The sequence below is a fragment of the Carassius carassius genome, chromosome 36 (genome assembly GCF_963082965.1).
Source record: "Carassius carassius chromosome 36, fCarCar2.1, whole genome shotgun sequence".
NCBI lineage: Eukaryota > Metazoa > Chordata > Actinopteri > Cypriniformes > Cyprinidae > Carassius > Carassius carassius.
The window spans coordinates 887251-915074 of NC_081790.1; the positions used below are offsets into that span (position 1 = coordinate 887251).

The 27824-nt window shown below is 36.1% G+C and overlaps 1 protein-coding gene across 1 annotated transcript; it reads left to right on the forward strand.

The window, feature by feature from the left end:
• Nucleotides 1-4659: 4659 nt before the first annotated feature.
• Nucleotides 4660-7055, forward strand: LOC132116509 (uncharacterized). The gene is made up of 5 exons (XM_059525395.1): nucleotides 4660-4785; nucleotides 4972-5097; nucleotides 5229-5339; nucleotides 5447-5848; nucleotides 7024-7055. The coding sequence occupies exons 1-5, from the start codon at nucleotides 4758-4760 to the stop codon at nucleotides 7053-7055; spliced, it is 699 nt and encodes a 232-aa protein (XP_059381378.1). The 5' UTR covers nucleotides 4660-4757.
• Nucleotides 7056-27824: the final 20769 nt, after the last annotated feature.

Here is a 27824-nt window from a genome sequence, read left to right on the forward strand (position 1 = left end):
TTATCGGTGAGATGTTAAACTGATTGGAAGTCAGTTCAGTGTTGTGCACGATAAAACAGACGTGTAGGAAACACCTTCAGTCAGAAGAAGTGTGTCTCTCGTATAACAGCTTTCTGAACGAGAAGAAGAGACTGGGGGACTGAAGTTATTTGGACACTACTGAATTCATTATAATGATAGATAACACTGAGACATTTCTCTACACACATCAGATTGTGTATCATGCTAAACATTACTTTGCAAATGACCAAAATATAATAAATATGAACTTCATAGAGACTACTGCAATATAACAGAGAACATGAACGATGTGAGGCTTGTTTCTTCTAACAGTTATTTTGACTGAAATAAATAAATGCTGGTTTGTTCTCGGAGCACAGTTTGTAGTCTGGTAACCCGACTGAGAATAGAGTTCTTCATTTTTATAAATGTAGACGTCTGAATAAAGATCCAGAAGAGATTTTAATGTGCTGCTGTGGTTTACAAAAGAGAAAAAAGTCAAGAGTGTTATTCAGAAGTAAAACAGGAAAACATTGCTTGTGTGGATTGTGACTCATATCTGTTGTGTTATTAATCATTCGGTCACAACTGTCACTCTAAACATTTAACATGATACATGCCTTTCACTATGTACCAGCAACACAAAACTTTCTGCAAGTTCTGCTTTTCCATAAACAATATTTACAAAAACACTGGAAAAATTTGATTGACAAGTTGTATGACTTTAAAAAACACATCCAGTCAAACCACATTCAGTTCATTGTTTGTTGAGTTCCTTGTCAAAAAGACCAGATTCAATGCCTGCAGACTTGTCTGCGGTAACACCTCTACAGCATTTAACCACAGCCATCTTTTGATTATCTGACATGGTCTTTAAGCAGTTATTCAGATACTGTTATACTGGACAAGGACACAAGGACACAATATGATTTCAACAAGTAACACAAATAATACAGACAGTGATCATATGAGATATGAATTATTATAGAAAACTGAAAAGCCGTCTCTTCTCCCCTTTTGAACCACATTCATTACAGTATTATAAAGTAGACACATTCACTCCCACATCTGTCCAGCTGCCGTAACACTTCTGCTGGATCAAACTAAAAGGCAGGGTAAGTAAAAAAATGTATAAAAAACTTTTTTTCCAAATTTGTTTATATATCAATACATAATTAAAATGTAAGTACTCTGAAAAAGAAAGTATAAAAATCGAGTGTCTGTAGACCTCTCACGACTGTTTTAAAGACAGCTCATTATTTCCATTCACTCCACCCCCTCCCTTCTGGGCTCCTATAGATTATTTATCGTCTCTACTACGGCTCGCTAAGTAATGTTATGTTAGCTATATTACGCAGCTACGTGTGCTAATGACACATGCTTCATGAAAAAAATATGTATGATCAAAATACAAAAAGAAAGATTTACCTGTCCAGCAGAAATAAAGCCATCAAGGAGTCACTTTTCAGCCCCTTGAGTTCCCTCAGTTCTCGCCATCGCTGGAAAGCCGCGCTCAGGGGCGTTGCTAGGGTCTTGATACATTGGGGGCTTAGCCCAGACCTGTCCTGTGATTTTTTTTTGTTCTTATACATTAAGTGTTTGTTGTCTTTACATTCAAATAATAATGTTTCAAATAATCTAGAATATATATGGAATAAATAGCATTCAATACAAAATGAGTATCTCTCATATATTAAAATCATAAAGAGTTTTTATGTGAAAGATTTGCTTTGTTGTGCATTAGAACCACACGAGGCATTTTAGTCATATTACAAAATAATTTATTGAGGCCAAACATAATATACCATTATAAACTGTGTCACTTCACCACGTGACAGCAGCAAGCATGCTCCTGTGCATTCATTGACATTAAACATAAAAATCACTCGCGCCTGACGCGCTATTCGCGTCCGGTGTGAACGCACCATAGTCACCTGACTTAAAGTTCAATGATAGGAATGAAAAAAAAGAATGAGTTGTTGTTAATTCTCCATTTTCACTGTATGTTTCATTAAAAAAACGGCAGCAAAACAGCGATTAAAAGCCGTTTAGCTCGCGTCTCGCGAGATGAGAAAAGTGACATCGGTTGCTATAGGTAGCCTATCAGACAGAAAAGTTGAGCTGAAATAAAAAGAATGAAGCAAGATATGATTCCTAAAGTTATTTAGTATTTGCTTCGGTAATACCAATTGGGGAAAATCCTATCTTAGACTCTTTCTGTAATACGGCCCCTGGTATTCTCAGATTTACTGATTTATTTCACTTTGATTCTGATTCACACACATTCACAACTCTTGTCCAGTTGTTCAGCAGAAGCAGATGTCCCTGAAAACAGGCATGAAGTAAAAAAGAGGTCAAAAACCAATACTGGGATTGTTCATAACAAGATCTAGATTAATTAGAAAATCTGTGTTCCCAGCGTTATTACAGTCTGATTATTGGTATTAATATTGTATTGTTTATTCTTGACTGATTCCTAAATCAGAAAAATATTTGTTGGTCAAGTCTGCACAAGCACACAAGGGATTTGTTGTGATGTTAGAAATGTACTTAACATAAAATCAAGATACAGAACATAAGAAACATACAAAAAAAAGAAAAGAAACATACTGCATATAGAAATATACAGACATAGAATAAATGTAACTTACACAGTTACAGATACATGTAAAAGTTATGTACATATGGCATGTATAAATCAATAATAATTGTGCCGGTGATTTTCTTTGATGTTGTCTAGGAAAGCGAGTTTATAGACACTGTGATGAGTTCACAAGCACAACATGTGATTCATGTCCCATCAGGACTTACTCTGATGCTCCTAATGGATTTACAGAGTGTCTGCCCTGTTCTGTGTGTGATACGAGTGAGTAAAACTCTTTCTTACTGACTCATCATGGGTCCATGCCTTCAAGTATATTGTAATTTTTTTTCTACAATTGATTCATTAGTTTTCTTTTCTGGGCTTTTGAATTACAACAAATGTGTTTTAGAAACACGCGGTTATAACAGCCAGAGAAAACACAAAGACAGAAGTCAAGGGTCAAGAGCCCAACTAAAGCAAACACTGATCTCTAACACGGTTACTTCAAATGAAACAATAAATCAACATCTAAACCTTAGTTCATTCTCAATAAGATTTTCTGTAGACGTCTAACAGAAATAAAGTCAGTCTGGTTATTAATAAGTGGAGCTGGTGATGCTGTTTGTGGGGTTGTTTAATCAGATCTTGAGAGATTTCATGTATTTTATTTCAGCTGATTTCATCTAAGACTGTGTCTGAAGTCAGTTGTAATAGTTCTTGTGTTTCTCTTTTCTTCAGTGATTCTGTTTGTTAACAGCAGCTGTTCATCACTAATTAACAATCAGCACTTAGTTAATCACTTAATTACTTGAATGCAAAGTTTTAAAACTTACATGGTTTAAATCAAGGCAATCTGTTTACTCAAACGGTTTGAGTTCAGTTAACTTGTCGGGTTTTACAGTGTATGTTTGCCTGTCGTTACGTCATATGACGCGTTCTCTGGGAAAAGTGTTTTTTTTGGAGCGTAGCTTAGAAAAGGTACACTTTTTTCTTAATTTCTGCCCGTGGGTGTTGTAAAACATATGTATTCTTATGTATGTCTTTTTAAATTGACATTTTCATACAAGATTCTGTATAAATTAAGTTATACAATTAAATTGAAAGATGGCCTTTAACCTGACCGAACAGCGTGCGCTCTCCAATTTGAGATTGTTGAATGTTGAGGAGGCGTTCGTGCACCAGTCAACCGTTTGATTGACGTATGACTCAGCCTATCGACTAACGCTTTTATTGCTCTCCTCTGAACTATTGGACATAAGTTAACAGTACGCCTATGGACGTATCCGTGTATTTATTACTCAGGGTCGAATGAAAAAGTTAGACAGATGCTCTGTTTGAATGAGGCGGGACAAAGGGTAAAATTGCTGTACTGTACAACGTAAAGCGGGACAAGTGGTCACTCTATTCGCGCCAGTTATTCAGCCAATAAAGTGTAGGCCTATGTGTTTCAAAATTGTGTCTAGTACTATATAAATTACAAAGGTTTAATTGGCATCTTTATTTCAAACGACCCAACCGACCGCGACCCGAATATCATTAAAAATATTTTTGGATGACTCGTAACCGCGGGTGACCACAGGCACCCACTCATTTGGGATCAACCCATGCATCACTGCTTCCTCGCCCTTCCTACCATTACAGTTACAGGCTATTTTTGTTCCTATAACTTGTCCTCTGTAAACTGGATATAAGAATAATGTTTTAAAAAGATATTTGGAGAATATTTATATGAAGGAAATTTCCACCTGAACCAAACTTTTGCACAAAGATTCTCAACTATGATTTAAAAATAAATTATTTTACCTTACACAATATATTTGTAAAAATAGCCACATTTGTTTTTTTGTTTTTTTTTCTTATTACAATCAATGTATGTATTTATTGTCATATTAATGTGTTTTTTGGGCAACATGTACTAACAAAATAAGTTTTATAATGAGAGCTTTTCTTTTCCTATTACTCATTATGTTTACCTACACTGCCTGATACGCATGAAGTATGTCCTGGTGTCCTCTACTGCTTTTACTGTTATGGAGTTTAAATACAGATCATTGATGTCTCTCTCTGTTTTATTACTGAAGGACACTCTCTCAGCTGCTATCAGTGCAGGAATGATACGGGTTCTTGTGCGGATCTTGGGAATATAACATGTCCCAGTGGATATTCCAAGTGCATGAATGTAACAACAGTATCGCAATTTGGTAAGTCTAATATGATTTATTGATTTACTGTTATATTTGACTGATACAGATGCTGGTATTATTTAATGCTGTAGAAACAGTGGAAGTGTAAATTCTCACAGAACTGCTAATTGTTTTTCTGTCAGAATTTAGAATTTCAATTACAGAATATTCTATATAGATTTCTGTATTATTCATGTATTTTAGGTGCAACTAAAGTGAATGGTAGATATTGTGCTGGTAACTGTACAAGTGGGTCGATGAACTATGGCTCTGTACAGGTTTCTTATTCCTGCTGTGACACTGACCTTTGTAACGTCCAAGATGCTCCAGGTATTGCACTTTATACTGACCACAGAATCTGTGAGGTCAAAACACATTTTAATTCCATATGATATTTAGTAAGGAATCAAAAAGAGAGTGCATCTTGATTGTCTACCAATTGTTTTGTTTTCCTCCTGTAGATCCCAGCACTAACACTCCCAATGGAAAGAAATGTTACTATTGTGATGGACAGAACTGCTCAAACACAGTGAACTGTTCAGGGAGTGAAGACCACTGCATTTCAATGGCAGGTGAGAATCAAGATTCAAGTTGTTATTTAGTTTCTCCATTATTCATTTTAAATGTCTGATACCAATTGCTATTTTAGACTAACATATGTTTTCTTTCTTTTCATCAGTGAATTACAACAAATCATGGCTTCTAAAAGGCCTAAATCTATTTGTGATTATGCCAACATATCTTTTAGTAGTGTTCATGGCATCTCATGTTGTGAGGGGGATTTGTGTAATGATGTTTATAATGTCACCCAGAACATCAACATCACCCAGAACATCATCCAGAACAATATACAGAACATCACTCAAAACATCATCCAGAACGTTTTCCAGAACGTCCCCCAGAGCGTCACCCAGAGCGTCCCCCAGAGCGTCCCCCAGAGCGTCACTCAAACTGCCCCCCCCCCCATGTAGCACTCAAAACGTCCCCCAGAGCGTCACTCAGAGCGTCCCCCAGAGCGTCACTTTAAAGGTCACTCAGGGCATCACTCAGAAAGTCCCCCAGAGTAGTAACAGTGCTAAGAGTATCACCCAGGGCTTCATGTTATTATTGATTGTTAACTTAATTAAGTAAACAATCAATAACAAAATAAGAATAAATTAGCTAATTTTGAGCAGTAGTAGTAGACTACTATTATTATTACTAATAGATCACTATTGTCTGTTGTTGACTGGTAGATGCAACTTTTCAAATGACGTGTGTGCATGAAATAAAAATCATTTTGGAAAAGCATACTACAGTTTTGAATGCATTGTTTGCTTTTGCTAGATTTGTGTGTGTGTGTGTGTGTGTGTGTGTGTGGTTTTATGCCTAGTGTTTTTATCTCTAGTGTTTTTATTTTCACAAACAGTTAGACATTGTTTGCTTAATCTTTGGCCAATTGTCCCATACTCTAGACACAAAACCGCACACTCTGGAACTCACAATTGCTAATATTTACGTTGAAGGCATTAATAAATATTCAGTGTGACAATTGTCCTGAGATGACTTGATGGCATGATTAGCATGTTTGTTTTCTTAGTATATACACCAAACATGTAGTATGTAATATTGACAGCTACTGGTTTAAATGGGCACTGCAATCCAAGTTCAAATATATCTTTCAAGTGTAGAAATAAGGTTAATAAAAAATATATATTGTAATTTCCCTATTTGTAATTTGTTTGGATTCCTAAAACATCAATGTGAATGTAATGTAATCTGAGACAATATATAATTTTGAACTTCAATGTGCATTAGATTTTAAAGAATTTAACTTTAAAATGTACAAAAGTTATTCCGGGGGGCATTGATTACCAGTTTAATTAATAATTTGATTTGATAAACAGTGTCAGGGCCCCCCTTGTGACATCATACTCAACCAGGGGTCAGCGGTGTCCGATGAAGTGTATATGGTGTTCCTTGGTAAATGACATTGTTCTAAAATGAAATTGTTCTAAATATGCTTTCAAAAGTTACTTCACTTGAGTTAAAGGTGTGACAACTAGCCCCAGAATAAGAATAAACTACCTACTGACACTTGACCATATCTGCTTGTGTTAAACATGTCGATAAAACATTTCTTATCATTTAGATACTCCGTGACCAAAAGAGCAAACTGTGAATATTTTAAAATCATAGACTTTTAGGTCATACTAGTAAAAGAGTCATGTTTATATGAATTGAATGCCTCACTCTTTTCTTCTTTATTTTCTGCAGTCTCTCATGATGCAGATGAACCGGTAGAGTGATACTGACAGGTGAGATATAAGCCGTTACCATATTAATGTATTGTTGTAATTATAAACACACTGGTGTATTATAGCACAGATAGTTTGACTGTTTACTACACTTTATTCTTCTAGTCCAGGCGAATGAATCTGAATTCTTGCACTTTGTAAAACTAGTTTATTTCCTTGTTGCGTCATCGGCTGATTTCTCCATCACAACGTTCAGAAATGCTGCTTTAACAGGTTTGGTTGGTCTGTTGAAACTTCATATAGCCCTGGTATAAAAGCACAATCTCAGTCCCGGTATAAAACAGAGCACACACATGAATGCAGACAGAAATCTCTATGACACGATGATCATCATCAATGTGGAACTTAATTTCTGCAGGACTTTACTGTAAATTCAATATGATTTTATAAACACAGGTTCTTACAGGTGAGAAACATGTTTCTAACACATGATTTAATTCATCATTATATTTTACTTTACTGAGCAGCTTTACTCTCATACGGATACCGACTGAATTTTTTGCCATTTTATCATAAATGTTTTAATTTCTTCCACTTGTAAATTATTGAATGTTTGTATTATAAAAGTGTTATCATCGTTTGTCTCTGTATTCCTTGTTTCATATCACTGTAACACCGCTGGCTTTAATTAAACTGTAATTAAATTGTATTCGTGTGATTACAGTAAATAACACAAACATAAAGCAGCTGGAGCATCAGAAACCACAGATGAGAAAATAACAAGAGAAAAGAGAAATGGAGGTCAGAAATAAGACACACATCTGTGAATCACAAGAGAAGAGCAGACAGATGTCTGCTAGATGGGACAGTATGGAGAAACTGAAACCTTACTGTAAGTGTTTATTAATCATTCATCACATTTTACTCTTCCTCCATTGACTGTTGTTTTCTCAAGGCTCCTGTCATGAAGTGAAACATTCAGACAAACTCATCAGACTGACTTTCTGAGTCACCGAACTGAATGAAACATTTACAGATAGTGTTTGATTGACACAACAGTTATTGAACAAGAACATAATAAATGCATAAATGAATAGAAAAATGTACATGAGCATAACCTGATATATGTTTGTGATTTCTAGTGTAATGTGATCCAGCAGATCTGTGTAGTTTGATTCTGATGTTAAAAGTGAGGTGAGATTCTCACATTGAGCCCTTCATCATCATCATCATCATCATCTAGAGTACAGTCTGTTCATCTCCTGACGTCTGAAGGCTTTTACAGACTCATCTGAACACAAACACACTCAGCAGGAGATGCATCTTCTGATATCTCTCTGATGTCATCATTTCCACTCCATGAACCTTTGACCTGCATCTGCTTCACAGAGACTCGCTTTCGTCTGACAAAATATTTGTTTCATTTTGCAGTCTCATATTCCATGCATTTTCATGAACTATGCATGTTTTTGTATTAATATATATTGTGAATTATTTAACAGATTCTATCCAGCTCATTTCTAACAGAAGTGTGGTCACGTTCGTTTCTAAACTGAATGTATTTGGCTTCTGCTGTCATACACTTCCAGTTATTTTTAGCTGCACAAAACAGTTCATTACGCAGCTTGATAATGCAAAACCTGGTACTACTTTTAATGAACTGTGGTAATTATAAATACACTGGTCTGTAGAGCTAATTGTTTTGCCGTTTATTGCACTTTATTGTTCTAGTTATTTCCATATCGTAGCTGATGAATCTGAATCTTTTGATCTGAAGAGACGCCATGAATGATTTGTCCAGCGTGTTCTCCTCGAGAATTAATGGATTGAGCTTCAGAAATGAAAACATGGATCTCAAATGTTTGACCTAAGAAACTTTTGTTTCTTTGATTTATAGGTTGATCAAATTATTTTGAGTCACTTTGTCATTTTCTCATGTGAGAAGCAGCAGTTGCTGTCGCTTCAGTTTTACAGTAATTGATGTAATCGTTGTTTTAAATGCATGCATTATTGTGTGGCTGTTGTTTAAGTGGTTTATCAAACTTTTTGATGTTAGCGATCCTTAAATATGATGATCTCATTTTGAGGGAATCCCTTCCTAAAATCTAAAGACACCTGTGTGTGTGTGTGTGTATATATATATTTGGCGAGTGGGGCGGGGCCGAGAGCCGGTCGCGTGATTGGACACCTGCGACACTCACCGGTCTCGAGTCCCATGGAGGAGATGGAAGGATATAAAAGAGGAGCGACGACAGTGAAGGACGAGAGAGGACCAGGCCTGGATTTATTTTGTGTTTGTGTTTTGTTTGTGCGCGGCAGTCGTCCGTGAGGGGCTGTCTCGCTTTTTTGTGTTTATTTAATTATTAAAGTTTCATTTAAATGTCCGCCGGTTCCCGCCTCCTTCTTCCCGTGATTATAGAGTTTTATCGTGCTATAATATATACTACAGCATGTACTATACTATATGAAAAAAATTAATGAAGAATGTGTAAAATATTATCTTTCTGTTAAGAATCTATTTACTTATGTTTATATTTTACACTATTTTCTCAAATTTTCAACCCACTAGAACCTTAGATCCACAATTCTAATCACACTGCACACTGCTTATTTTTATCTTCTTTTCTAGTATAAACATCTATGTCTTAATTAAATCAAAATGCATTCACTTGAGAAGCAAAATGACTTGTTTTCTGGAAAAAATATATAAAAACTGTTAGTTTTTGCTTAAAAGAGGACAAAATATCTGCCAAAAATAATTTTATATTGCCTTTGATTTAAGATTAAAATAAGCACACTTTAAAAATTACATAGAACTTTCACTTCAAGTATATTTTTCTATTGATAGTATTCTTTGTTAATATATTTGCAATGTACTATTGATAAAGGAAATATATTTGAAATACAATTATAATTTATACACCCATGCTTAATTTATAATGTACTTATAACACAAATACACTTTAATCTATAATTCATATAATTAGTCTCTACATAGGGTTAAAGTGTACTAAGTATACTTGATGTTGCTCCACTTCACCACATACAAGTACAGAAAATACACTTTCAATTGTGCTTTACTTCAATTTAATGACAACTGTAAAATATACTTAGTATTAAATGTGTAATGTGTTTAAGTTAACTAATCTTTAACACATTTTAAGTACAGTATATCAATCATTAGCCTGGCTGCAAGTACACTTAAGTATGCCAAAAATGTTAAATACTTCTCATATATATTAAAAGGCTTCTCAAAGATCAATGCAAAGCATTGTTAAACATGGGATGCAAACCCGATACAGACCTCTAAACTCTATAATAATTTGTTAATGTCTTCAGCATTTCTCAACAAATATGTTTAGGTGTTTCTAGTCATGAAATGACCAGGATATATTACAATTCAGTGCATAGCGCCACCCTCAGGCTGAAAAACTCAATGCCACTGAACTGCAGAAGATTCATCTTTTTTATTTTTATTCAAATGATTTTGAACGAAAAGCATTTATAACTGAAATATTTACATATCATGACTAAGATTACATTACATTTTCATATCTGTACATTGTACCACAAAACTTATATAAAATAAAATATATTGGGGGGGGGGGGGGGGGGGGGTACAAAGAAAAGTAGAGGATTATGAGGCTTTTACATAATAAAGCCAAAATCTTTTAATAAATACCTTGCTTTTCCTCTTAATGTTTCCAAATATATAACAGATTTCTCTTCAAAAACCATTAATTGTGAGGTCATTTGAAAAATTTACTTTTATGAATGTAAAATTTATCAAAAGCAACAAATAATTTATTATAAAATATATATTTTTATCTTTAAGTAACAAACAAAAATTTTACAAATTCCCATGAGAGGATCAGTCATGCAGGTATTCTTTGTTGCATCCAGATCAATGCATCGTTCCAGAATGTCGTTCCTGAAAAGACTAATGTTGAATGGTTTCTATCTCCAATTTACATTCAATTCAATTCAAGTTTATTTGTATAGCGCTTTTTACAATACAAATCGTTACAAAGCAACTTTACAGAAAATTATGTTTCTACAATATTTAGTAGTAGCTAGTAATTTGTGCACGTTTGACAGGATTTTATAAAAAAATTAAAAAAAATAATAATAATACAAGACGTAGTCAGCTAGATGATGAACTATCAATATTATTAATTAATAGTTATTATATGATGCAGTCACACTTGTAGCAATAATTGTTAGTTCTGTTTGTTGATTCAGGGTCAGCATCATCTGGGGTCCTCTGAGGGTCAGCATCATCTCTTCTCAGGTGTTCTGGATCCAGACTGGAGCTTGTGTAAATCCTAGTTACCATGGGATGAAGATCCCGTGGCAAAACATAGAAACAAATAGAGACATCATTAGCATAGCTGCTGATCCAACAAAGTAAAATTAGTTTAACCCAAGCTAAAGAATAAAAATGCAGATGCAACTACACTCACAATTTAAGAGATACATTATTCGAATGCTTGGCGAAAGAGATGCGTTTTTAATCTAGATTTAAACAGAGAGAGTGTGTCTGAACCCCGAACATTATCAGGAAGGCTATTCCAGAGTTTGGGAGCCAAATGTGAAAAAGCTCTACCTCCTTTAGTGGACTTTGCTATCCTAGGAACTACCAAAAGTCCAGCGTTTTGTGACCTTAGGGAGCGTGATGGGTTGTAGCGTGGTAGAAGGCTAGTTAGGTATGCAGGAGCTAAACCATTTAGGGCCTTATAGGTAAGTAATGATAATTTGTAACAGATACGGAACTTAATAGGTAGCCAGTGCAGAGACTGTAAAATTGGGGTAGCTAATATGATCATATTTGGCATATAATTGGCATATATTTGAGTCCCCAATATTAAATCTTATCCTTAAATATTATTTTGCAGTGTAAATGTGGTTCAGCTGGCTCTAGAGAATTGGAGAACCAAACCCCGACTGAGCCTGGTTTCTCCCAAGGTTTCTTCTCTATTTCTGTAACCGAAGAGTTTTGGTTCCTTTGTCTAGCTTAGTTGGGGAGGCAGGACTGATTGCACTGACACTAATAGAAGAAACTGAACTGGATAATATGAATATGGATAGTTCCGGTCCTCGATTCTGATTGGTTGAGCTGCGTTCAAAGCTGTTGTAAATTACAGACATACACCTTTCTGAGGAGCTACATTGTTTGGTGGAAGAATACTGTTTTTATTAATATCATTACACTTTATTTTTTTTATTCTGTGAAACCTTACTTCGTATATGGAATAACCGTTTTATATCTGTTTTAGTCTTCAGACATCAGAAGACTACAGAGAACGGTTCAGACTGCTGAAAGGATTATTGGTGCTCCCCTGCCCACCCTTCAAGAACTGTATACCTCCAGAGTGAGGAAAAGGGCTCAGAAAATCACTCACATCCAAGTTACCCCATCTTTAAACTTTTAGCATCTGGCCGGCGATTCAGAGACACAAACACCAGCACAGTCAGGCACAAGAACAGTTTCTACCTCATGAACAGTTAAATGTTCCCCACTTATGCATCAAAAATGTGAAATATCCTTATATCTATTTGTTACCCCTCCATCCTAGTACATCCCTGCATCTCACTCAATCCTATTCCATTATCATCTACAGCACAACTGTTAATACAATTTATTTATTTCCTTTTTTTATTTTTCCCATCTGTGTGTTGTCTCAGTGCACTGGAAGCTTATGTCACTAAAACAAATTCCTTGTATACTTGGCAATAAAGCTCTTTCTGATTCTGATAAGAGCAATAAGCTCCGTGAAGCCGTCCGTGGTTTACAGTGAATTTATAACAGTTATGTCTCAGCTTCGCATCATACAGCTCCCCTTAGTGGTTATAAATTCACTGTAAACCATGGCTTCTTGATGCTTATTGATTTATTTTCAACCGGTATTTTGTATTTGATGGCATGACGGGAAATACGTCATGTAAGTAGTACCTCTGATTCACTGCAATGTCCGAACGTCCAAACCATTGACACTCCTAACTAAGATTGTAGATAAGAGTGTGCTTCATTTGAGAGATAAGTGGCGGTAATACACTAATAAGTATGTGATCCGCCGTAAAGCAAGTAGCAGAAGATGATTCACGCACCGGCTGTTGAGAACGTATCGGGTGCCGTTTGTAAAGCTGCTCATGCTGAATATAACAGCAACATTTTGTCACATTTAGCTTCAAACAATGTTTAAAAAACTGGTATGAATTTTTGACGGTCACTTTTTAGCACATTTACAACAATATTTGTCTTAGAGATATTTTAAATAGTTAAACATAAATATTAAATGTTAGACCTAAATGTTAAATGTTAAATCTAAATCTAAATGTAAATATAAAATCTAAATGTTAAATCTAAATCTAAATCTAAATGTTGAATCTAAATGTTTCGGTTGAATCTAAATATTTAGCTAATATGCAAATTCAAAGTGCCAAAATAAAACCTCGATGAGGTCAGTGTGTGTTTATAGCATTGTGTTAAATAAGGAACGAATAAAAATCATCTCATCCGAGGAAATTGACTCTTGGACATGGATTATCTTGATAATGACTACCTAAAGTAATAAACACGTTTGGAGAAACTGTATTTGAAGAGTACGCTAGTGTATGTAGATATTAATGTTAGGGAACAATGTGAGTGATGTGTACGTTTAGTTTTATTATCTGATCCACACTCCAGAACAGAAGAGGGCGGTATTGCACCAATAAGCTGGATGCCAACCGCCGTTCAGTGTTGCCAGATTGGGCGGCTTCCCGCCCAATTGGGGGGTTTTGAATTTGATTGTGCGGGTTAAAATTGTCTTGGGCAGGTGGACAAAATTTGGGCTGGTTTGGGGTCAGTTTGGTGGTTTTCAAAAATATAAATTGTATAGGCTAATTGGCTAACAAACAAGCTCAAGTGTGCATACTGCATCCGAACAGTCATCACATTATTATTAACTGCAGTGCAGAGGTGCTGATGCTGATATGAACGTCGCGGCCGTACTTTTAGCCAATCACTAGTGATCTACAGACACACGTGATGATTCATGAGCAATAACGGATCTAATTTTAAATGTATGAACTGTATGAGTGATCATAATGCCTAAATATATGTTACATGGTAAAGAGTGGGAGAGTGTTTTAACACTCAAAACGTGAATTACACCTGTTGAGGGAAAGATGACACCAAGAGTCTAATATTACTGCAACTCCTAAAATAGAGCACAGTTAAATTATTTAATTTATAACATAATCTATTTATATCTAATCTATATCTAAACGATCTTGTCTTTTATCTTTTAAACAGTACTGATTGGTATATCTTCTTAGTTTTGACTGTGCAAATGTAATGTTCTACAATATAAACTTCACAAAAGACTAAAGCCACTATTAGGGCGGTATTGTTTCTCATGTGGACCGCTGTGAAAATACATTTACATACCACCTCAGTGATAAACTTATCAATGAATGACAACACAGTTTTGACTGTTTTATGTGTGCATAAACAAGTGTGAAATAGGCTACCTAATTACGTTGCTTTTTCCTATCACTTATATTGGACACTTGCATTTAAATTCTGACTGTTGCCATTGAAAATGATATGTTTTTTCAAGGGTATCGGTAAATCAATTGTAAATCAATCAAATGTTTTGACGGTGACTGCTTGCATAACCTATTTTAATCATATTCAGTAATTTTCTTTAATGTATTTGCCACCATTTGATCCATGGGAAATGTAGCTATCTAATGTTATTATTTAGTTTTAAGGAGTTAAAATGGCTCGTAACACCTTTGACTGACATGTTGTATCACATTATTTTGTTAGTTAAAGTTTTGGGCAGTTTTTTGTTGGAGTGGGCGGAATTTTGTTGGAATCGTAAATCCAATCTGGCAACACTGCTTTGGGCTTGTTTTTCTGCTTACAAATATTGGTAGTCGCGGGGCGCGTTTTTTTTGGGCTTGTTTCTAAAGTGTAGTTGCTTATTTGGGCTTGTTCCCAGTGTAACGGAGTGTAGAATGTTAAATTACTGCATAAATGGGGACCGCGCCATCTGTCTGATGTGTGATGGCATTTAGTGAACGGAATAGGGACCGCCCACAGCAGAGATAACGAGATATGCTGTGGGTAAGTTGCACGTTTTGAGCGGTCAGAGAATTATCCGTTAAAAGTGTTCAAAACGCATAAATAACCCCTTTGTTGCAGATTTATACTGCAATGAACTAGTAAGGCATATTTTGGTGCGTGTTTGGCGTCGAGTGTGTTATGTTTTATCGAGTTATTATTGACTTTGTATTACGGGCACAACCGTAATTAATTTGTGCATTGTCTTGTGTTTTATGTAGAACTGATTTATTATCTGTGAAGTGAAACCCCTATTTCTACATTTGTATCTCCATTGTGCAGGTAATCTGTATAAAATATATTGTTATAATGTGTTTTATGGATTAAATGCATGTAGAATTGTGCATGTTCACCACTAGGTGGGGATGTTTCCCTTTCTATTGAATTGTTCTGTTTTTCATTGAGTTGATTTGTGATTAATTCACTGAAAATGTTTTATAATTGTCAATCTGCAAAATTGTACTCATTATACGATCACAACACAAAAGAAAAGATTAAAAAGAAAGAGTACTGTTTTAAATAAACAGCAGAGATAACGAGATATGCTGTGGAACTGATTTATTCTCTGTGAAGTGAAACCCCTATTTCTACATTTGTATCTCCATTGTGCAGACTGCCCAGGCAACACCGTCACACCAGCTCCATAATAAGTTATCAAGCGGATATTTTTATTTAAACGTAGTTCTAGCCTGTTCTCTCCGTCCCTCCCTTTCCCCCATACACACAGGAGACAGCTGAGTTTTTTCCCACCCACATCCGAGATGGCAACGAGTACTAGCCAATCAGAGGCAGAGCAGGGCAATCTATTTGGGGTCCGTAGAAAAAGTCTCTTGTTTTGGGCTTGTTTTCACAGGCCTGGTTGCTTATTTGTGTCGCGAGATCTGGCAACACTGGTTCCGCTATAACCTGCGCGAGCGTCGCTGTGATCTGCTCTAAATCTCAATCGTGGTTAAAAAGGTAACTTTCTGCCATTAGGAATGATTCGAGATTACTTTTCAATGAATTAAATGTGTATCTTAAGTTGACACGCGTGAATATTTCCTCTTTTTGAACTTACGTTTTACTTTCGGTTTACTTTCGGTTTGAAAGCTTTCTTCGTTGTTGAGTCCATGTCGTATTATCTTTACATAAAATACAAAAACAAATATATATAATTTATTTTAGAGGAACGTCGTAATGCAATTGCAAATCTTATGTCTGAAGTATGTTTGTCACTGTTCAGTCTCTGTGTAAAACTGTAAACTATTCGGATGCGAGCTGAACCAAAGTCTGGCTGAACTCGACGTGTTTCTCTGATGACGTCACTCTCTCTTGCCTCTCCATTTTGCAATATTCCTGTTGCTCGTTGTTTTTGAAAACTAAAGTATTTTCTCGCTTAAACTGACGACAGACAAACATTTCGACGCTCGAGGTCAGATCCCAAAAAAATATTGTCTATTTAAAATTATTTTTTTCTGTGAGGCAAGTTTTAAAAAAAGTCTAAATCTGATTTAATGATTTTATGTCGTGTAAATGAATGTTGGGGGTCAACCAGTGTTTCTTTTCTCCAGCTCATGCTAATGCTGTGACTTTCTGTGTCTTGCATCATTTATATGGAAACCTGATTAGGCCTACTGTTAAATCATGTTGAGAATTATATTATATATTTTTTTATTTTTATATTGTTCTTTCTTTAAAAAAAAAGTTTTATAAAAATAAAATTAAATGAATAAATAAATGTTTTAAACAATTAAAGTTTGTACAGTCGGGTTTTGAAACATTTGATGAAACTTAAATTTAAAATGAAAATGTAATTTAATATATATATATCTCTTTTGCAAAAATAAAGGACAAAATATGTTTGTAGTTACATATTAACAAGGTCATAGTCAGGAATATTTAATAAAAATAAGAGTAACACAAAAGTCGAGCTTGTATTGATTCTTGTGTTACTTGTGACTGAACTGACGAGCTCGAAAGGAACGATCTGCATCTTCTGTTCACAGCGAAATTATTCTGAAATCTTTGGTAATTTACACAAAATAGCACATGTTATTGATAGACCACAATTATGAGTTATTGGCCACAGCAAAATATATCTCTGTCTGCAACATTATCTTTTTAAATTACGTTTTTCTGAAAAATGATACTTTCGTCCCCCATCTCCCCGTAAGCTCTCATGGTTTAACGCTGAGTATTTTGTTTTGTTTAATGATTATGTATCTTGTAATATTTTAATTACATATTCCAACAAAGTGCCGGTTTACGTTTAATTTTAGTTTAGTATTTCCAGACACCGGTAAAGTCTCCTCAGCTGCCCTGTTGTTGAAATTATTTATTATAATTTTGTTTAGAGCAAACTGTGGAAGTCTTAGAATAAACTGAAAATATGAGACATTTAGCTTCAACCTTTAAACTCTCAGGCTACTGCCACATTATTGACAACAGCAGACAATAACCATCATCATTATATTAGTTCTGTAGTCCAGTTGTTTTAAAACCGCTTTGAAAACCACTGCTATAATCTATAGTTACTCTCGATAGGGTTTTTTTTACACTAGCATGTTAGCGCGTGTAATCAGACGGTACAAGCCCACATTCTTAAAGCGATAGTTCACCCCAAAATGAAAATGCTGTCATTAATTACTCCCCCTCATGTCGTTCCAAACTCACAAGAAGATCAAGTTACAGGAACATAGGAAATCATTAAAATAGTCCATGTGACACGGATCCACGTAACTTTACGAATCTACGAGAATTTGTGTAAAACGATAATAATGACTTAATTCAACAATTTGTCTCCTCCACATCATGCTATACTCCATTTGAGAATATCACATATGTAAACAAAATGCAATTGTTTACGTTCAGATCAAAGCGTAAGAATAATGTAAACAGTGTATCATGTATGTGACACTGACACAGAACAGCATTCGTTCTTTATATATGTGATACTCTCCAAAATGCACTATAGGGTGATGCGCAGGAGACTAATTGTTGAATAAAGTTGTTATTATTGTTTTATTTGCTCACAAAAAGTATTCTCGTAGATTCATAACGTTACTGTTGAACCACTGATGTCACATGGACTATTTTAATAATGTCTTTGCTACGTTTCTGAGCCTTGATCGTGTTTGTGTCCTTGAGTCCATCAAAAATATCTTGATTTGTGTTCCGATGATGAACGAAGGTCTTACAGGTTTGAAACGACATGAGGGAGTAATTAATGACAGAATTATTATTTTTATTTTTTAAAGATCTTTTGATAGGCTATAAAGATTCCTGCATATATATATATATATTTTTTTTGGCGGCTGTCAAAGCCTTATTTGATCGGTGAGTGATGTACAATAGAATGACTGTGCGGCGCCTGACAGGACGCGTACGAGAGAGAGCCCTGGCTGTGTGCGCGCAGTCTTCAAACAACACGAGCGCTGTCTTGCTCTCTCTCTCTCGCTCTCTCTCTCTCTCTCTCTCTCTCTCTCGCTCTCTCTCTCACTCTCTCGCGCTCTCTCTCTCGCGCTCTCTCTCGCTCTCTCTCGCTCTCTCTCTCGCTCTCTCTCTCGCTCCCTCCTGCATATTAACCAAAATCATTAGACACGATAGAAAAAGGGCGGAACGCCAAAGTTTCTCATGGAGCATTCGGAGATTTTTTTTTTTCTCCATGACAGGCTGCTGGCTATCACTGTTAAATTTATTTATTTATTTTTTTTGGAAAAGCACTCTGTATTAGCTTAAAGCCCTCAAGTTTACATTGGTTACTGTATTCTTTCAATTGCTCTAAACAAGTATTTTGGGTGAACTTTTTTATTGAATGCTAGACATCAAGTTGTTGTTATTTTCATCTGAAAGAAGAACTGTTTTTCAGTAAGCTAGGCCCTATGTGTTCAGTAAGCTTGTTTCAGTAAGCTATGTGTTTTCAAGGCTTCAAGGTTTTATTGAATGCTATCTCTATACAAGTGCAAAGTAATGCATTCTTAGTCAGTCTTTTATTTTGTATAAAGTATATCTTAAAAAAATATATCATATATTTTAAGAGCAATAAAAATATATTGCAATGTTAAGGAATTCATGTTTTTTTTCATTCAGATATGTAAATCAACATGTATAAATTGTTAGTATTCAATTAACGGGGAGATAATCGAAATCGAATCGGTCTGAAAAAATTAATCGTTAGATTAATCGATGCGTCGAAAAATAATCGCTAGATTAATCGTTTAAAAAATAATCGTTTATCCCAGCCCTAGTAAATACGTGTTAACACGACAGTTTCAAACGTTTTGGTCCTTTTGGCCTTCCATAGCCAAGAGGGTCAAATACACGTGAATTTTAACGCGTCAACAACACGTTAAATACGTGTATTTCAAAAAATCAGCGCGTATTTAACGTGTATTTCAGGTGTTAAATACACGTTAAATACACGTGAAGTATGCGTTAAATATCAGTTTGAACGGGTCAATGTCATTGGCTGCTGAGGACTTGGGTCAAACCACTTCTGTGAGCTTAGAGGGGTGTCAGCCAGCAGGTGGCACGTATTGAAACCTCTTTTTGTTCAGCGATTCTGCACTCATCAGACAATCAGTTATTAGGTACACAGGTGATGGATGTTATAAGACATAAGCATTTAAGACTTTCAGGATTAGAATGAGAGCTTGTACTAGGGTCAGGACAACAGAAGTATTCTACTGCTACCACCATACCACCGTGAACCCCCCCATCGCATCAATATTACTAATCATATTTTTCAAACTGCTGAATTAAAATCAAGAAAAAATAGATATCATTTGAAAGCTTAGAGTCTGAGCATTACAATGCATTTAGCATGTTGATCAACTCCAAAATAGTGCCAAGTTATTTGCTGAGAAAAAAAATTATAATAATTTTGCCATGTACTCTAATATTTATAAAAATATCACACAACTCGGATACTCATGTGCCATATGTCATCTGAAAGGTCTCATGAAGTAGAATAAAACAACAGGGCTCTAGGCTCATTTTTTGCACTTGTTACACTAGTGCGCCTAACTTTTTTCGTACAAGTCCACTTTTTTTAAATCGCTGTCCATATAAACAATATTGACTTGTAGCCTACATGATTAACTAACAATCTGGTCAACATAATGTTCTTTATTTGAAGCACAATTCTACAAGAAAGGTAACTTACTGAAAAGGTTTTGGTGCTTAAAGTGTTTCACTGAGGTGAAATTTAAACTTAAAACATCTCAAGATATATGAAATAAAAATAAAATCTAAATTAAGGGTTTTAAGGGCTTCAAACTGAACATCTCATGGCTCAATGTCTTATGGACTATCCTCCACTGCAGTCACATGCCCCTCGGATGGCCAACTCCTGTAGTTTGGTCTTCTTGATCTTTGGCCTTGGCTTATCCAGCTGTTCACACTCTCTCTAGCATCAAAATCTTCCAGACTTGGTCCTCTACACTGATTCTGATCAGATCTTCACTGTGTCTGAAAAAATGGGACAAATCAGACAAACCTGGTGAACAGTCCCTAAACAGCTTGTACTTATTGGATCAGCTATTAAAATACTTCAGTTTTGTATGTAATAGCAAAGTGATTATATTTTGTTTAATTTTTTTTATTAAGTTAAGTTAGAAAAGCGTTTGGAGCATTTTTTGTTTGTTAAATATAAGTTTTAGGCTTTTTTAAGTAACGTCCAAGCTGCCAGCGGCAGACAGTGAGCCTAGGTTTAATCAATTTAGCCTTCTCAAATCATCACGACTTACCTAAAATAAAATCTATAGATATAAAACAGTTGAAGCATATGACAATGTTTAAACGTTAGACCCAGATAAATGTAAGCTATATCCAATAGTTTGTGAGGAGACGCTTCAGGACAGGGAGACGGCAGCATGATCACTTGCATTTGTTTCCGTGGATATGCCTCATTTTTGCTCATAAAGGTAAGAGTAATACATTATTCGTAACTGCACACACAATATCAACAAAACAGTTGCTCGTTCTGCCGTGTTGTCTTTAATAGGAGTACAAAAAGGAACCGAAACTCAGTGAAAACACACACACACACATATATATATATATAAAGCTTTAAATAACTACTTAACGAAATAAAACAAATCAAAAACAAAAACTCTTTCATTATAATCATAACCCATAAAGATGTACTTATCTCTTAAGGCGCGTCTAATGAGGAGATGACGAGTCGGGATTGCAACTTCATCCTTGTGACACAGATTCAGAAAACACTAGTTTATTAGTAAATAAGTAAAATACCTTCTTCTTAAGTCTATTATTTGAACGCAGAACTGTTCAGCTGCGGGACACAAAACATTGTCGAGCCGCTCTTTACAGTCGTGGCATCACGGTCTCATGTTGTTTCCACCAGCGCAGCAAGTTTTTTTTTCATCGCTAATTGATGAATGAATAAAATATAAAAGTAAGAAGAAATCTAAACAGACTGGAGGCCCGGCCCACATCTGAACAATCGAAGCCCGGCTCGAGGGGGTAAAAAGCCCGTCGGGCTCAGGCTAAAATGCAGGATTCTAGTGTCTGTTGTTGAACCACAGGGAGACCCTGAGTCGCAGAGACTTTTCTTCCCCTTGAATGGCTCCTTGCACCGGTGTAACCTCAGAGTTTTTTTAGTCATACCATTGAGAAATTGTTTGAGGCTTTGAATAAACTGGAGCGAGTTTTGTACAAGAAGTCAACCCCAGACCCATATAATAATAATAATAGGCCTATAGCCTATTGATGTCACTGTTTTACTTGTAACTTCATAAAACAAGATTTCAGTGTAAAATGATGCACCATCATTTAGAGTAGATTCTCCTGATTAAAAGAGCCCAAAACTATCTGTCAAAATAGCTCATGGAAAATTTAAAATTCTCTCAATTAAAATGAGCCCAATTATACAATAATCTGTCATTTAGATTTGAAGATATATATAAAAAAAAAAATCCAAATGCGCACATGCTGCAATATTCTCATGGTTTTACCTTTATAACTTCATGAAACATACTCTGATTGTGAAAAATGGCATATCATTATTTACAGCAGATTCTCAAGATTGAAATGAGTCCAAAATCAAAACAATCCATTACGATCTTTCATATGTAAATAATACCTAAACCCATGAATCAGTAATTAATGACAGAACGTAGTGTTACAACCCCTTGGCTCAAGGAGGAGCAACATGAATGGAGAGTCCATACAACATAATCAAATTTGCACAAATATGTATTTTAATCAGAAAACAGACATAACTACATTAAGGTAAAACATAAAAAAATATAAAGATACAAAAACACAACATCAAGCCTTGGACTGGAGAGCGTGAGAAAGTCCGTCTGACCACCAAACAGAGACCAAGCCCCAATCTCCTTCACCCCCGAGGGTAAGAAAGCCAGCATCTTATAAGCAGCATGGTTAATCACAATCAATTTTCAACACCTGCATCTCAGCACTTAACATAAAGACACAAAAAGTGTTATCCCCATGACACCTGCTGGACAAAATAAAATTGGATCGTCACAGTAGAATCAGACTATAACTTTTGACTCTCCTTGCTATATTCGTGGAGTTATGAGTTGGTATTTTTGTGTATGGCACTCAGAAAGCAACAGTATTTAAATAGTATACTTCGGCGAGTCAAGAGCTAAACAAAAAGTCTTGTTTCATTACAAAATACGGTAACTTTTATAAACTTTATACTATCACCACAAAATTTTAATTAATATTTATTAAAAAAATAAATATTTCATAAAACTGCAATTTAAATATATTTTTTCTATAGGCTATACAAAAAAAGACTAAATAATAAGGCTGAATAAGCTGATCTATAGCATGTTAAATGGTGGTTGCCTGTCTATGAATGGTACACACCTCTAAGCTCACAGAAGTGGTTTGACCCAAGTCCTCAGCAGCCAATGACATTGACCCGTTCAAACTGATTTTCAACGTGTATTTCACGTGTATTTAACACGTGAAATAAACGTTAAATACACGCTGATTTTTCACGCGTAAACAACACATATTTAACGTGTTGTTGACGCGTTAAAATTCACGTGTATTTGACCCTCTTTCCCTTCCATACTAGGACAGTGGATTCGCGTTGGAGTTGATGCACTCCTCAAGCAGAAAGCGTGTGAGCTCATTATCTGCTTACGCTCTCTTGGGTATAGGCACTGATGCGGAGGTTGTCCGTGACTTTAGCAGGTATGCCTGTTACTTTCACGCCTGTATTTGACAGATTTCGCAAAGGCTTCAGCTATTCCTAACTATCGGCTGGTCTCAGCTGTTCTTTTTGATGTTGCTCCGCGACCTGATGCTTGAGAGGGCAGCTGCGTATGGGCTGAAATGTGTGCCACCAGAAACTGAATTTGAATTGCTAAACTTGAATAATTGCATTGAATAACTTAATTTGAATAACATAATTTGAAAGTTCTATGTTTAATTTGAATCATTGCATTGAAAAACTGAATCTGAATTGTATAATTTGAAATTGTATTTATTCAAAAACTGAATCTGAATTGTAGTCTAATAAAATTTGTCCAATAAAATTTGATCCTCACTTAAAATTAAACTCTCTATATATCTTCACATTCACTTCACACAATTCAGATTCAGTTCTCAAATTCAATTTCAAGTTACTGAGACAGACATCCGGGTAGTTGGAGGATGAAGGAAGAGCAATCGAGCACAGATCGATAGATAGCGTTCATTGGCGCACAGGAGCCAATCAGCACCTACGTTTTGAAGCATAGTACGTACCCACCATGAAACAAGGAAGAAGTGCTTGCCTTGCCGACTGACTTGACCACCATGGATCCGGTGTGATAAGAATTTTTATTTTTAAATATGAAAGACAAGAAAAGGAAAGTGCTAGTATTAGTTGGTTAAGTGCTGGCGAAAAAGATGAGTCTTTAGATGTTTCTTGAAAATGAGTAAAGACTCAGCTGTACGAATAGAGATCAGGAGGTCATTCCACCAGCTGGGCACAGTCCAGCAAAAGGTCAGTGAGAGTGATTTAGAACTTTTTTGGGATGGCACCACAAGGTGTCGTTCACTTGCAGAGCGCAAACTTCTGGAGGGCACATGAGATTTAACCAGTGAGTTTTGGTTTGTTGGTGCCGTGCCAGTGGTCGTAATAAGTGTAATAATTAATTATGTTGTTATATATGGTTTTGCTTACAGGCAGTTAATGTACTGTAATTACTGATTGTCTATTATTTAAGAAACTATTGTTTTCAAAGAAAATCATACAGTAATTATCACACTATTTAAATTATGATGACAGAAATTACAATTGTAATTGACCTTAACTCATAACACAGTACATAAAATAGTACATTATAATAATACTTCTACTGATTTTTTTTTTTTTTACACATAAATTGTCAAGCAATATGCACACTATCAATGCAATCCATTTATACATTTTTCGAAATACATAACATTTCAAAGAATCTTTACAGAAAGACATACTGTTGTGTCTATATGGTCAAAAACACCCTCACTATTTTAATAGTTGGTGCTAAATGCTTTAGTCTTCAAACATACAGCAACCAAGCAATAGGCAACAGTGGTTAATAAAGAAAAATCTGCAAGATGTTGATAATGGAGTAAAAAACCTTTGGAGAAACCAGACTAATCAAAAACACTGGGGACCAGTTCTCCTCTGTATATTCAGTTTGAACATTTGGTACAATGTCAATAGTAGTTAACAGTGTTACTGCATTGATTCAGCTGTAAGGTTAAAGGTTAATTGTGCTATGTACAGGCAGTAACATTGTTTTCTCTGTGGCCCAGGTGATGCAGGTGTTACAGGCCCCGTGAAGAAAGCCTTGTTTACAGATTAGAAAGTCCTGTGAAAACAGGAAAAATTGAAGAGACAGGAGCAAACGTGTATGCGTCGCACATAATCTCCAGCAACTGTTTATTCAATGTTTTTTTTCACATTGTTTTCAAATAAAGTGTTTTTTTTCTAATTAGTGCATAAGTGTCATTCTTTCATTTTCTCTATTATCACAACAATGCACATTTCACATTCACATTTTCCTTTTTTTTTCCTCCACATAAAATTATACATTATAGCTTTTCACATGGCTCCTTTAAATCTACTCAGAATGAGCCAAAGGGTATTTTATGTATACAAAATCAACACATGACTAAACATGTAAGGTCTAGAAACCTGAGAAATATATGTAACCCATACATAAACATTATAATTACTGATTTTAAAATCAGCACTGCCATCACGTTACATTAACATTAGTTTTTACCTCTGAATTGCAGGAAATAGAACAGTATTACATGCGTTTGCACTGAAATGGCTGTTTGACACATTTGGCTGGAGAAATACATTGATATGAACTCTAATAAACCAAAACACAAGTTGAATACAAGTTAACTAATAAATGAACGCTATACTTGGTAACTGGAGCCTGCATGAATCAAATTAAATGCATTACACGAGCACATATTGTTACAGCGTCCACAAAATGGCGGACAATCTACACACATTCACTATTTTCACCAACCAGAACATTTATACACAAAATATTGACAACATAAACATACACATAGATCTCACATGACTTGTATGCATATTGTTTCATTGTTGAGAAAGGCATACCTGTGAAAACAGGAAAAATTGAAGAGACAGGAGCAAACGTGTATGCGTCGCACATAATCTCCAGCAACTGTGAGTGCGCCTGCGCAATACAGCTCCTGTATCAGTTCACTTTTTAGAATAAAAGTCCCAGTCCTCGTTTCACTTTTTAAAATAAAAGTCCCGATCTCACAGACCCAACACAATGCTCTAGTAAAATGAGCAAATTAAAGGAAAGAAAATGATTTCAATCAGAACCACAAAATTGACATTTTAGGATGTCACATCCTCCCCGACAAAATGAAAAAGGCTCCAGTTACAAAAACTCAAACAATTCAATGCAATATTTTTTTCAAAATACCACTTATTTTGCTCAATATACTGGCACTGTATATGGGAAAGGTGTAAATGTGTTCATTTCAGTGTAAGGTGTAGTCTGAAAGGGGTGTGGTAGGGGATAATGTGTTGCCCACCCAGGTAAGTATGGTAGTGTATATGCTGCTATACTGTGGAGTGCAGGCTGAGTTTGTATCGAGGGTTGACCAAGTGTCTCATATGTGAACATGCTCTTTGGTTTTCTCTCTCTGGCAGATCGTCTCAGTATCATCGGATCTTCTTCTGCTAGATAGTCCCTTGTATCATTTATCCAAAGACTCTCGATTTCACCATCTTCTTCACTCCTTTGTGAGGGTATGGAGCAGTGAGCAGGTTCATCCAATGAACGACTGTTTTGAGTATATCCTTCATGTAGTGGCACTTGTATTTGATCTTGCTCTCCACTTGCAGACGCTGGTGTCACCACTTCCACCAGTGGATTCTCCTGACTTGGTTCTGTACTTGGACGGTAAGTATTTTCCCTTCTAGGCTCGGCCCAACTTGAAGGAATCCTCAACCAATACTCTCCAGTGTCGTCCTCGTCTGAATCCGTCTGTTCTCCCCCGTGGTAAGTAAGCTCCTTGCTCTGTCTCTCTCTGTCCTTTTGTCCATTTTGCTTCTGCTTCACAGGTTTCCCAAGATCTGAAGGAGTTTCCACAGGTAAATCATTTACCAACAACAGCAGGTTTCGATGCAAGGTGCGTTCTCCCTTCTTACCTCCATTCTCAGGGCTCACCTTATACACTGGGTTATCAGCCACTTGCTCTTTGACCACATAGATAGTTTTCTCCCAGTATGGTCTGAGTTTTCCCGGGCCTCCACGCTCACTGAGGTTCCTGACTAACACCCTGTCTCCAGGTCTTAGCACTACACCTTTGACTTTGAGGTCATACTGAGCTTTGCCTCGTGCACTTGCCTGCTTGCTGTTCTCGCTTGCTATTCGGTATGCTTCACCCATTTTTTTAGCCCACTGTTCGGCAAAACCTCTGGGTGTTTGCCCCTCGTCTTCTTCAACCAGCCCGAAGATCAAGTCAATAGGAAGTCGAGGATGTCGTCCATACAGCAGGTAGAATGGGGAATACCCAGTTGACTCATGGCGAGTGCAATTGTAGGCATGTACAATCTGGGGTAGGTGATCTTTCCACTTTGATTTTTCTTCCTCAGCCATTGTTCGAAGCATTTGCAGGAGCGTCCGGTTAAATCTCTCAGCTGGGTTCCCTTGAGGATGATATGGAGATGTTCTTGAATGACGCACTCCAGCCAGTTGTCGGAGATTTCTGAACAGCTCATTTTCGAACTCTCTGCCCTGGTCATGATGTAGTTTCCCTGGATAGCCAAACCGAGGGATGTAGTCATTAAACAACCGTTCAGCCGCTGTCCGTCCGGACTTGTTTCTTGTAGGGTAAGCTTGAGCGAATCGTGTGAAATGATCTACAACCACTAGTATATACTCATATCCTCCCCTACTCTGTTCCAGGTGCAGATAGTCGATGCAGACAAGTTCCAATGGCGAGCTGGAAGTTATACATCCCATGGGTGCTCGGACATGAGTGACTGGTTTTTTTGCTTTGATGCATGGACACCTTTTGGTGATATACTCCTCCACTTCTCTCTTCATATGTGGCCAGTAGAACCTCTCTCTCATCAAGTGGATTACTCTTTCTTGGCCTAGGTGTCCCATCCTATCATGCAGGTACTCCAGGGCAAGTTGTCTATACTTAGTCGGCAGGACGAGCTGTTTCCTTCCAGCCACGTGCCTATA